Genomic DNA, 11,716 nt, shown 5'->3' on the forward strand with positions numbered 1-11,716 from the left:
CATCATCAACCAAGCATGGAAATGAGAAAGCTCTCAGCCTCCTGCAAATGGAGGAGTGAAATATTATGATAAAGCCAGCAAGGGGTTCTTAGAGATGTACAAAATACTGTGAGGGAAGGAGACCAGAAGCTTCTTAGTGCCAGCAGGGAAACACGAGCAGCTTCACCCAGGTGGGACGAGGAGCATTAACACTGTTGAGACACTGTATCAGCCAACACAGCCCACAACAGAAACAGGTGAAAAACCCAAAAACCAACCCAAAAGCAAAACCACACAGGCTGGCCTTAAAAATCAGCTAAGCCCCATGTGAAGTAAGGATGGCAGCCAGTCCTCAGGCAAGAGTCCAGAGTGCCCACAGCACATCTGGAGATTGGCTCTGGTGCTGTGTGAGGCTGGTGAGCAGTGGTGGCATGAGGGACCGCCAAGGGCAGGGACTGAGGCAGACCAGGCTGAGGAGCCTGATCTGACGGTGTGAGGAGGGTTCCTGTGGCTCATTTCTCCAGGAATGTGGGTCACAGTTTATTGTAAGGAAGCAGACTTCCAGTGTGTATTAACAGAAGAGGTGTTGGAGAACAGGATCTCCCAGAAGTCCAAATTCTTGTGCAGCTACATACTGAACACCTGCTAAAGCCCCAAAAAAGTCAGGAGCAATGAGGGGAGGAGGGCGCCAGTGATGAGCTACTCAACTGTGAAAACATCTGCAAAATGACCAAAAATTAAAGGCAGTCCAGTACGAGAAGAGGGGAGTTCCACAATGGAGAAAACATTCCACTATTTGGTTGCCTTCCTCTCCCCTTACCCTGCCTTTAATTTAAGAAGCAGACAAAGAGGAAGCAAAATCCACTCAGAACCCCCCCTGCATCTGACACACCAGGGCCTCTCTTCCAGCCTCAAGCAATTGTTTTTCATACACTGCACAAGGGAGCAGGCTAAACCCCACCACTGGGTTTAATCACCTCTGCACAAACACCATCCAGGGTCTCAACTGCTCTTTGTCAGATTTGCCAGGTACCACCTGGGACTTGGTTGAGACAGGTGCCAGTCGAGTCCCCCTCACCTGTTTTTTATGGTCCTAGAACAGAGGTGAGCTACCACTGCCCAAAATATCCTGAGAGCACTTTGCTTGTCACCTACAGCCAGCACACACCTCAGCAACAAGCCTACTACAGCCTGTGCCAGGCATTTGGCAACTCCAAGATGCTTGAACACTTCAAAACCAACTTAGCAGCACCAGAGGTGGGAGAGGGGCGACCTTCCTGGTTAGTACTCAGTCCACATTCCAGCTGCTGTACCTCTGAAAAGCACAAGAGATCACAACTGTTATCCACGCTTATGAATAAAATATTCCTTTTATTTTAGTAAAGTAACAAAGCTATTTACAGATACAATAACTATACATTTCAATTGAAAAATAGATTGTGCTCAAAATTGTTAAAGCAAGTCACACGCAGTCTGTTGGGAACACAAACAACCTCAAACCTCCCAATGCCTTCAGCTCCCGACTTCTCTCGGGAAATCAGTTCGTTTTGTTCTGAATGATTTTCTGCTGATTCTCAAGACACTCCTTCAGCTTGTCTTCAGTGAGCGTCAGCCTCTGCTCCAGGATGGAAACTGTCTGCAAAACAAAGAGAAAGTTGCTGTTGAGCTGCTCACAAAGCCACGTTACACACTGTACTTGAGTGAGCAATGAAATGCTAAATTCACAGAGGCATTTAGAGGTATTTCAGGGCTGGAAATCCAGTGTCAGGATTTTAACAGGGCAGAGGACCACAGAGCTTCAGAGAGGAGCAACAGAAGATGCTGGGCACAAAGCTGTCCTGCAGACACCACTGAGCACCCATTTCAGCACTCGGTGCTTTCAGATGGGGCTCTGCATTTCCTTTCATGGACAGGTTCTGTCCTTCCACATTCATGAGACACCAGACACTCCTCTGCTAATGAGACACACAGATTTTCAACAGTCTAGCCCAGTTTTAGTTCTGATTTTACTTACCTCTCGGCTTCCAACTCTTTCCTCCCTTCCCTGAATACTGTGGGGTTTGCTGTAATTAAAACACTCAAAATTTGCTGGACAAACACAATGAGAGGCAAGAAAACTCTCCCAGCATAAGGGAATGCAGCAGGTGGTGGAAGGGAGCTGAAACTCCAAGTAGCAGTATCTACTTCAACATAATGCCCACATTTCTTTGTGTAATCCAGTTACCCCACAAAGGATTGTTCTATCTCTCTCCTCGAGCTGAAGTCATCGTGTCCAGGATGCAAAGGAAGAACATTTTAACCACGTGGCAATAAAAGCTTCTGCTGAAAACCTTTTATTGATCACTCTGAGATAATCAGGGGCCCCAGCAACGCACAACCGCTTTCAGCTTCCAAAGACACCAGAATGGCTGATAATGGGCGGTGATGATTTAATGCTTTAATATCCATAAACTTATCAGCAACAATCAATAGCTTCACATTTTGGGCATTTTTACTGCATAAATAACATCCTCTGTTAAAAACAAAGGATGTTCAGAACCTTGGGCTTTAATAAAGTAATTCAAATAAACTTGGACAACCGCTGTTTGTATAGCAGTTATACATAGAAAGCCTTTTAATAGCGCATTTCGTAAGCACATCTCTAAGTGCCTGACAAAAGCAAGCAGGTCTCATTATCCCCATTTTACAGCTGGGGAAGCGAAAGCACAAAGAGAGGAAATAGCTTGGCTAAGGCCACTTGAGACTATGAAAAGTCTCCTGTAAAATGATTTGGGGAATGAGACAAATAGTGGGGGAGAAAACAGAAGTAATGAAAACAACAGCAGGCACTAAGGCAAAGCCATCTTGATCAACAAAGTCAGGAAGGGCTGTGCATCACAGCATTTACCATAATGCACCTTTTTTTCCTCCCCAAGCACAGTTCAAAGCTTATTTCTAACATATTTCTCATTTCTGACCTGTGGCAAGGCAGAAGAGCACTGCTGCAGCTCTAGAAAATGTCACCTGAAAGAATGAAGCCAGCATTGCCCAAATATTCCATGGGCTACAGCACAAGCTGCATTTAAGTTTTTTTCTTCCTCTATTGCCACCCCTCTGAGGCACAAGAACTGCAGTACACAGAAAACCAGAAGAAACATTGTGGAGCCAGCAGGTAACATCTCAGGTGCCCTCCCACCTATTCAAGGAGAGAGGACTTAACCTTTTTCACGTCCACCCATGCCATTGCCTAGTGACTGTCTTAGAGATCAGGAGCAAAGCTACTGATGGCAGAACACAGCAGGCTGAATGTCTACCAGGGGCTTACAGCAAAGATTTTATCCTTCAAGCAACCAGAGAGAGAATGAAAAGCAGTAGGGATCCTGGCTTTTCCACTTAAAAAATGAACTAGTAACTCAACACTCTGTTAAAAAGAGGGGGAATGAAACATTGCATCAAATTTCCTTTTGAAAGATAATCACCTGAATTAACATCCTGGCCACACTGCCCTGCTAGAAGCAATGCCCAGATTACTCATGGTTCCTCTGTCCCATGATTTACTGCCACCATGATCCCATCAATACGAGTTAAGAGCTGTTACAGGCAGCACCGTGAGACTGAGCACAAGTGAGGCAGACCTCAGAAAGTGTTGGATTTGTGAGAAAGCTGTAAGGAAAATGTTTATTAGAATGGAAACTGCATGTAAGTATAAGCAGAAGACTTGCAGTAAGTGTTTTTTGGAAACTAAATGTGGAAAAGCAGCAGTCAGAAACGAAATCCAGGAGGTCCAAAGTAGGAATCGATGACTACAGTCCATTTAGAGTTGGATATATGATGCCCAAAATAGACAGGGCATCTGACATCCTAGGGAGGTAAGGGAAAGCACAAATATATACTGCCCAGCTGCTATTAGTGTTACATTGTAACTTGCACAGAAAAGAAAAGCTCCTTTATTAGACGCTGAGAGTTTTACAATATTTCCATGTTGCTATTTATAAAGCAAGTCCTTCTTGGGAGGCAAATGAAACTGCACCCATTCAACTCCTGCCCGCTTTTGCGATGGCTTTCCAAAGATAACGAACCAACAATTAAGCCACGGAGGAAAGCACTGTCAGCCAGATTCAGTGAGGAGTCACTGGAGCCAGGTTCACACTCTGTGGCAGGATCTGGGCTTCCTGTTGTGTCAGGAGCACAGTACGTGTCTCCATTACGCACCAGGGAGTAAATGCTGGATAATTTATTGAAGTCCTGCCTCAACTTGGCAGAAGACTAACAGCTCAGGCTTAAACGAGAAAAAAAGATCAACCTATTTATTTTTTTAAGGAGTATTTCTGACATTACAGTAACGTGCTGAGCATTACTGCAGGTATCAGGACAGAATATGGAATTTTTCACAGAAAAGAAAATTTAAATCACTTCTACCAACACTTCCTGCAACATTTGTCTTCATTTATCTTCACAGACTTAGCATAGAAAAAACCTGCTCTTCTCTTTGGAACATTAATGGGAAAGTATGTAGACAAAAAAAAGTTGCCTCCTCTTTACTTTTTAAATTCTGGGGAATATTCAGCTCCACCCTCCCCCAGGACACCTAATCTGAGGCACCCAGCAGTCACGCTTGCCTACCTGATGACAAGCCCCTTATGCTCTTCCTCCATGTTATTTTTACTCCCTCAACCCAAATAACAGTGATCTGTGATGCAGTTCCAAGATGCTTTCATCAGTATCTATTCCTTAGCCCCTCTTAAACACGCCCCTCTCTGATGAAGCAGCAGAGACAGTTTGAGAACCAGCAGCCTCAGGGGTGAAGCTTTCGCAGCGGCCCCTCAGGGGCTCTTGAGGAGGACAGATAAGGGGAAGCAGGTGCTAATTGAATGCCAAAAGAAACCAGTTCTACCAGCGCCAAAGAAAACTTGGAAACGGAGTTAAGGGAGCAGAGGTCGACAGCAACCCTCTGGAGCAGCGGTGGGAGTCCCTGCCGGGAGAGATCCACCTAGACAGATGGCTGCTATTAGCTAAAGCAGGACTTAACCTGAAGCTGGGGGCAGGCGGGCAAGGGTACAGAAGGGTGGAATAACGAAGGCTCAGCTCATCACACTAAGGGACGAGCTCTGCAAGCTCAAAGGTGCAGCTCCTGCCCCACAAGCAGCTCAGGAGCTTTTCAAAGCGCCACTCGCACCGGCTCTAATTAGCCACTTAATAGCTTAGGGACAGAACACTGCTCCGACTGATCACCAGGAATTGGAGACCTCCCCCAAAAAAGTATCCATACAACAGTTACTCAGATCAGGTAACAACAGCTTGGCTGAACCTACAAGGGACACGATGCTGAACAGCATTTGTGCTCTTGGCTCTGTGCAGGCACAATATGACACTTGCACTTCTATTCTTGTTTATTCATAACAGAAAATCCCTCTCTCCATTGATCTCAAAGGAGGCAGAAGTAGTTTTCTAGCTTTACTTACATAAAAAGATCCTCAAAAGTTTGCTCCACCAGTTTTTCTAAGCATATGCTAAAAAGATTTTGCAGAGCACTAACATATCAAACAACCCAAGAAAAGTATTACTTCTGCCTCTTTGGATTTTTCTTTCCCATCTGACATGTTAATTTATGAAGGCAGCATTTTCTTTTCAGTTTATAAAAAAATGCACCTGCAGAAGAACACGCCACAAATGCAGAAGTTTCCAAGTTTCCGTGCCCACAGTTTCCCCACTCCACTCTACGGGTACAAGGAAAAACTTAGGGATGGATGCCTTGCAAGAGGTACAATGAGGACCACAGATGGCCCATGGATTTACAGAGTGAGACTTGCCAAGTTTGACCTGGAGTCGGAGGCTTAAGAGCTCTGTCGTCTGTACCAGCATGACCAACGCTGGTTTGTTTTCAAAGACTTACACACCCTGCTATAACTTCTCATGGTTCTCCCTAAAAACAGTCATTTCAGACCCACTTCATTCCCAAACATGGCCAGGAAGTACAAGTAAACTGCACCATGAAAATGCTGCTTTAGCATCCAAGGGTGCCTCCTTGGCCAGTGCTAATGAGTGGGTTCAGAGGTACCTGCAGGGCACAAACTCCTGACACCTGGGGCCAGGCTCCTGCACAGCACTGAGGAGGCCCCTTGGTTCTGTACTGGAAAGTAAAAACAGTCTTACAAAAAAGGAGAACAGATGCCAACCTGCCAGTTTAACACTGGTTAAACTGAGGAATATCAACAAGAAGAGGCCCCCATTATTGCACGTGAATCACTAAAATGTTCCCCCAACATCTGCTAAATACAACCCTGAGCATACATCCAGTCCTGTGCAGAGTCAGGAATTAGCAAATATCCAGGTAAGCTCCAGCTTTGGAACCCTTCTCTAAACTAATGCAGTGAGTCAAATAAACCACCGCAGGAAGGGTTAGTCCTAAACCTGCCTTTTACCAGAAATAAAAAAATTAACTCCTTCCACTAACCATGGTTTGGTGTTTTAAACTCCAGCTGCAAGATGAAAGGCTCACAGGAGAACTTGTGCAGCAAAAGTTCAAGCATGAACCTGTCTGGCAAGAAGCAGCTTCTCTTCCTACCATACTAAGTTTTGCCCTGACATGCTGTCAGTGTCCTTTCCATCTCAGCCACTGCACTTGTGACCCCCAGCAGACCCCTCCTGGTACTACACACACCTAAAGAGAGTTGGGCTGCTCTCCTCATGGGAAATTCGTATCTTAACAGATTTCAGATGGGACCCAAACCAGATACTGATGTTCAACACATTCTGAAGCACTCTCAGCAAGAGCTGGCAGTTTAGACCAGCAGAGGAAATAAGCCCCATCTCAGTATAACAAGGTATGAGGCCTTCATAGCAACTAACATCTAATGTAGCAACAGGCTCTTCACACATCAGGACCTGCCTTACTCCAGTGGTCAAAGCCTTAATCTCAGAGATCAAATATACACTTAAAGTCGGTTTTGGTTTAAAATAAAAAAGTGGGATGATTTCTAACACAAATGACAGCTCCTCATGAGCTCAGAGTAAAACAAGAACTGCTACCCCAGACATTTTAAATAAGGTCTCTGGCTCCTCACCATCTCAACAGCTTTGAATGCAAAGCTAAGGTGAATTCTCACAAAGCCTATTTGCATAGAATATTTCACACCGGGCTGAGTTATGGACATGCTTCAAATTCCCCAAACTTGTATGATTGTTCCTACAACACACGTAGCTCCAGTGTGGCTGGACAGGAACATCTCAGTCAGCACTGCTGTATAGCTGTGGGTAAGGAGGTCCCACAGACCCCTCAACACAGGTTTTGCACATTTATTGAAGGTTGTAGTCCCACCAGCTCTCCTGAGCCAGCAGTCAGACACATGCTACTCAGGATACTTGAAAAGTAAAGAATCTTTTACATTTAGCAACCTAAAGCACTATAAGGAGAAAACAGCCATAAAATTCAAAATCAATATTGCTCAGCTAGCTTCCTCTTCTGATTATTACAGTGAGATTGGTGAGGCTTTGAACAAGCCGACCTGGCAGCAGGGTTGGAACTACGTGATTTTTAGGGTCCCTTCCAACTCAAACCATTCTATCAACCTCAGCTGCCATCTCTTCTTCCACCTCCCAGTACACTTTCTGAAGCTACTCGAATTCAGTTTACCAACCCTTTCACTAAATTATAGGAGTAACTTTGGTGTAACGCACAAATCTACTCCTGTGGGAGACTCAGTACAGCAACAAGTGATCACTTGTGGTGCTCACTCTGCTTTTTACAGTAAGAAAATCATACAAGCGAACCCGAAAATTCTAGTTCCATCAAGTATTTGCCAGACCAAGCAGCATGGTCAGCACCAGCATCACAGTGACCTCAGGGACCCCAGGGGACAGAAAAGGATGTCCTTTGTATTAAATCAACCCCAGCCACGAAGACAGTGAGCCACAGGTCTGCCAGTGTCTCCCACACAGGGTGGGGACACAAGGCACACAAGCCCTCTGCACCTGAGCCTTTCAATTTACTGTCCTCTTACTGACACTGTTTCATCACCCATTGCTCTTGCTTTAGTCTTGACAGTCGATCAGCCAAAGCTGAACTGGTGGCACTTGCATCAGATCCTGCAAGTTTCTGGAAGGGAATGGCTGATGGCTTCTGGGCAGCTTCCTTGGTGGAGAGCTCCCAGACCTCTGGGGCTAGACCAGCACAGCAAAAGGAGTCAGGAGACTTCCAGTTTCACCACAGCATAAAACACAGCAAGTTATGATGAGCTACATCAAAACATCCAGGCACATACCATGAGAGCAACTGCTCAATACAGAGGTTAGAACCCCAAATGACTAAAGGTCTTCCCCAACCACAAAGACTTCAAAGCCTTCCCATATCCGTCCCCTGCCTCTGAAAGAATGCAAATCACTCACCTAAATGAACCCAGCTGCTGGTATCCAATGGCTGAATAACAATTTATATTAATCTTCAAAGTCTGCTTGTGAAAACAAATTGTGGGAGGTGTTTAGTGTTCCTTCCCATTGAAGGAAAATGGAAGGTGAAGGTCCTGTGAACATTCAGGGAGATGATCAGCACTCCCGAAAAGCCAGCCTTCAGACAGTGCTCTGCTAATACAGAAATATCCCTAGGAGTGCACTTAATTTAGGCAGTCTTAGGAATAAGGAAAATGTATTTGCATCAAAATTTTATAACAAGTATATTTAGGAAGTATATTTCACAAAAATAAAAGGAGCTCTGCTGAATTACACAGAGGACTGGCAACAAGCAGGGCACTTCATTTGTTTTGAGTGAGAGATCAAAGCTACTGAATATCCAAGAGATGGGTCTGACTCATAAGAAATACCTCTCTGTCCTCTAAATTAAGATTTAAAAAGCAAGCTCATCTAACATTTCACAGGTTTTTCAGATGGGAACTTTTTTTATTAATGTTTCAAACCTTTTCTTTTGGAATAAAAACTCCCTGCAGTTTTTCTCCTGTGCATTGGGTTCACCTATAATCCATGGGTGTCCAGGTCTTGAGAGCAACACAGAAACCAAGACATTTATGCAAAGCAAAAGTAGAAGCACTTATGAAACGCTCCCCCCAAAATCTTTCTTCTTGACTTGTAAGTACTTGAAGTCACAAAAGCATATATTTAACTAAAGCAGTTGCTTAATTTACAGTCAATGCCTCTCAGAAGAGAGGGGCCACATTCATTCCTCACCAACACAAGCTTTGGAGGCCACATCTCAAAAAAAAGGAATAAAAGTTTCATTTTACTCACTTTCATTATAAGTGCTGCACACACAAACATTTTCGGTTTTAATTAAAAAGCAACTCACTTATGTCCCAGTCTTTTTTATGCTAAAAACCCCTCATTTAAAACAATTTTTCTCCCCCCCTCTGCCTGCAGTCTTTTCTGGAGTGCAATAATCCTTTAATCTCACATGAGCTAGACTGTCCTTCAGTTCAGGTTGTGGATTATTTTACAGATTTATCAAGTCTTCTCCATTTCACTGTGTTGTTTTCTCCCAGCTTCAACGCCAGATTAGTTTGGGGAAGCATATAAAGCCATTTCCTGTGGGTGGATTATCGCAGCTATTTATGAATTTTTATGCTAACCTGGTTCTGAACTCTCCATTTGCAGAAGATATCTCCCTTCCCACATAAAACCAGCAGCTTCTGCCTCAGTGCCTGCTGCCCACCAGATCAACAGAGTGAACACAGCAGCTGGAGGTGTTTGAAATGAGGACAAGAATATATAAACTCTTTGAAGATGATTGTTGCAAATGCAAGTTTTCCACTGCAGCCAACATGGTTACTCACAGATGATCCTTTCAGAAGGGCAGTTCAGCTCTAAGTGCAGAAAATGCATTGGAACCAGGTAAACCTTTAGGATCTGCTTCATTTTTTTTCAGCCAAAACACACCATTCTGTTCCAGGAAGTTATCCAAGAGAGAAAATCACCTTTTTTTCCCCTTAAACTTTAATATTCACCACATCTCTTCATATAGGCACTGAGATACTGAGATCCATCCTTCACTAAAAAAATTAATTGATAGACAGCCTGTGTTTTCCTACTTTTCATGGCTCTGAAATGCCAGTAAAGGATTTTTAAACACTGAGACACTGACAAGATACTAAGCTGCAGGAAAGGGAGGAGCAAATCATCTGTATCATACATTTATTACTGTCATCTTCCTCATTCCTTTGCCAGATGTGAATTGCTTGCTTCCCTACAAAGGGGAACCAGAGTATCTAAGCAATCCAAAAACAACTAACTTATGTCAAGGCCTCAACTTCACTCCTCTCTTCAAGGCAACAGAATTATTAAGCACGTACTACTCTTCTGAAAAAAGGCAGTAAAACATTAACTTTATTTGCATGTGAAGTATGGCCAAACACAAGCCACTTTTAGGAAAAAATACAAAGACCCTGTCAGGTCACATTAAACCACTTTCTTACAAGTAAGATGCCCTGACAGGGTTTTGGGAAGGAGGAAGAGAAAAAGGCTTCATTGAATCAAAGACCAGTTGAAAGTTGCCAAAACCTTGAAGAATTAAATCCTAGCACAAAATCAACAATGTAAGAATGAAGCTTTGTAAATCTATTCACTATAGTGGTTATTGTTAGTTGTGATATACAACAGCCACCAGATTCTCCTGGTTCATCTCCCTCTGGTAAGAACTGAGGTGCCAAACTGATGGAGTAAGTCTGCTGTGTGTGGCACAACTCCTCTACAGCCTCAGTTATTGGTGACTGGCTGGAAGAGACCTTTTAATTGAATAAAAAAAAAAATCCCACTGGATCCAAGTACTTAACACCTCATTTCATCTGGAAATCAGCACAGGGAAGGTACTAATAATTGTGAGTGGCAGATGATGCATCTTCAAGTGTGCAGCTGAGAACAAAGCTGTGTGCTGGCAAGAGATGACAGCCTGATGTCTTACTATCACCCCTTTCAGCAGAAATTGAAAGTATTTTCTCTCCTTCCCACTCTTACATGATACCACGTTTAAGCCTTGAAATGACAACTACAGAAAAAAATATTAGGAAAATAAATTAGGCCTATATTTGCATAATTTCCCAAAGTAGTTTTTCACAACTTTAACCTTCCCCACTGGTACATTATATCATGGTAACACAGTGTTGAAAACTATGACAAGAACAAAGACAATCCCTGCTCTTTGAGGAACCTCCTCCCTTAGTCCAGGAACAAGGATTTCTTCCGGGCTCATTTGCTTAAGCTTGTTTGGTGTTGGTTTGTTTTGCTGCTAAATATCAAAACCTTGGCATGAAAATGAAAAATTAGGAAGCCACTTCAACAGTGTGTCACGAACATCTACCTGTACAAATGCATTAAAATGGTGTTAACACAAAACACAACATACACAGATTAGAACCAATGAGAAATTAAGGACTTCAAAGATGGCAAAAAAGCTACAAAAAAGGTAAAAGGTTGCAGAATGCAGAGTTACTCGAGGCAGCTTTTTGGTTTTTTACTATTTCGGGGTATTTCCAATTTTATCCTAAACTTACTAATTTATTCCTCCCCCACTGATCTCAGTTTCTCTTTCTGCTGGGTTTAAACAACATTTGGAATTTTCTACGGTTACACAATATCTTTGACAGATATTTGCATTGCTTATATTTAGGTTAAATCCCACACGTACTGTTTACTGCAATATTTGCCTCCTCTAAACACCTATGAAGTTGAAAAGGAGCCATTACACATCCATCATCAGAAATGTGGATCTGATTTATGTAATGAAAGATAACAATCACATTCCAAACTTACTAGGGAG

The 11,716-nt window shown here is 43.3% G+C and overlaps 1 protein-coding gene across 5 annotated transcripts in view; it reads right to left on the reverse strand.

Annotated features, from left to right (window-relative positions):
• Positions 1-1,330: 1,330 nt before the first annotated feature.
• Positions 1,331-11,716, reverse strand: part of POC1A (POC1 centriolar protein A) — a 57,625-nt gene continuing 47,239 nt past the window's right edge. For all 5 annotated transcript variants that reach the window (XM_027640063.1, XM_027640060.1, XM_027640059.1 and 2 more), the window contains one exon: positions 1,331-1,615. In XM_027640063.1, the coding sequence (XP_027495864.1) occupies positions 1,517-1,615 (99 nt within the window). In that variant the 3' untranslated portion in view covers positions 1,331-1,516. The remainder of the gene's footprint in view (positions 1,616-11,716) is intronic.

This window comes from Corapipo altera, unplaced genomic scaffold (genome assembly GCF_003945725.1).
Source record: "Corapipo altera isolate COAL_440 unplaced genomic scaffold, ASM394572v1 55, whole genome shotgun sequence".
In the NCBI taxonomy this organism is placed as follows: domain Eukaryota; kingdom Metazoa; phylum Chordata; class Aves; order Passeriformes; family Pipridae; genus Corapipo; species Corapipo altera.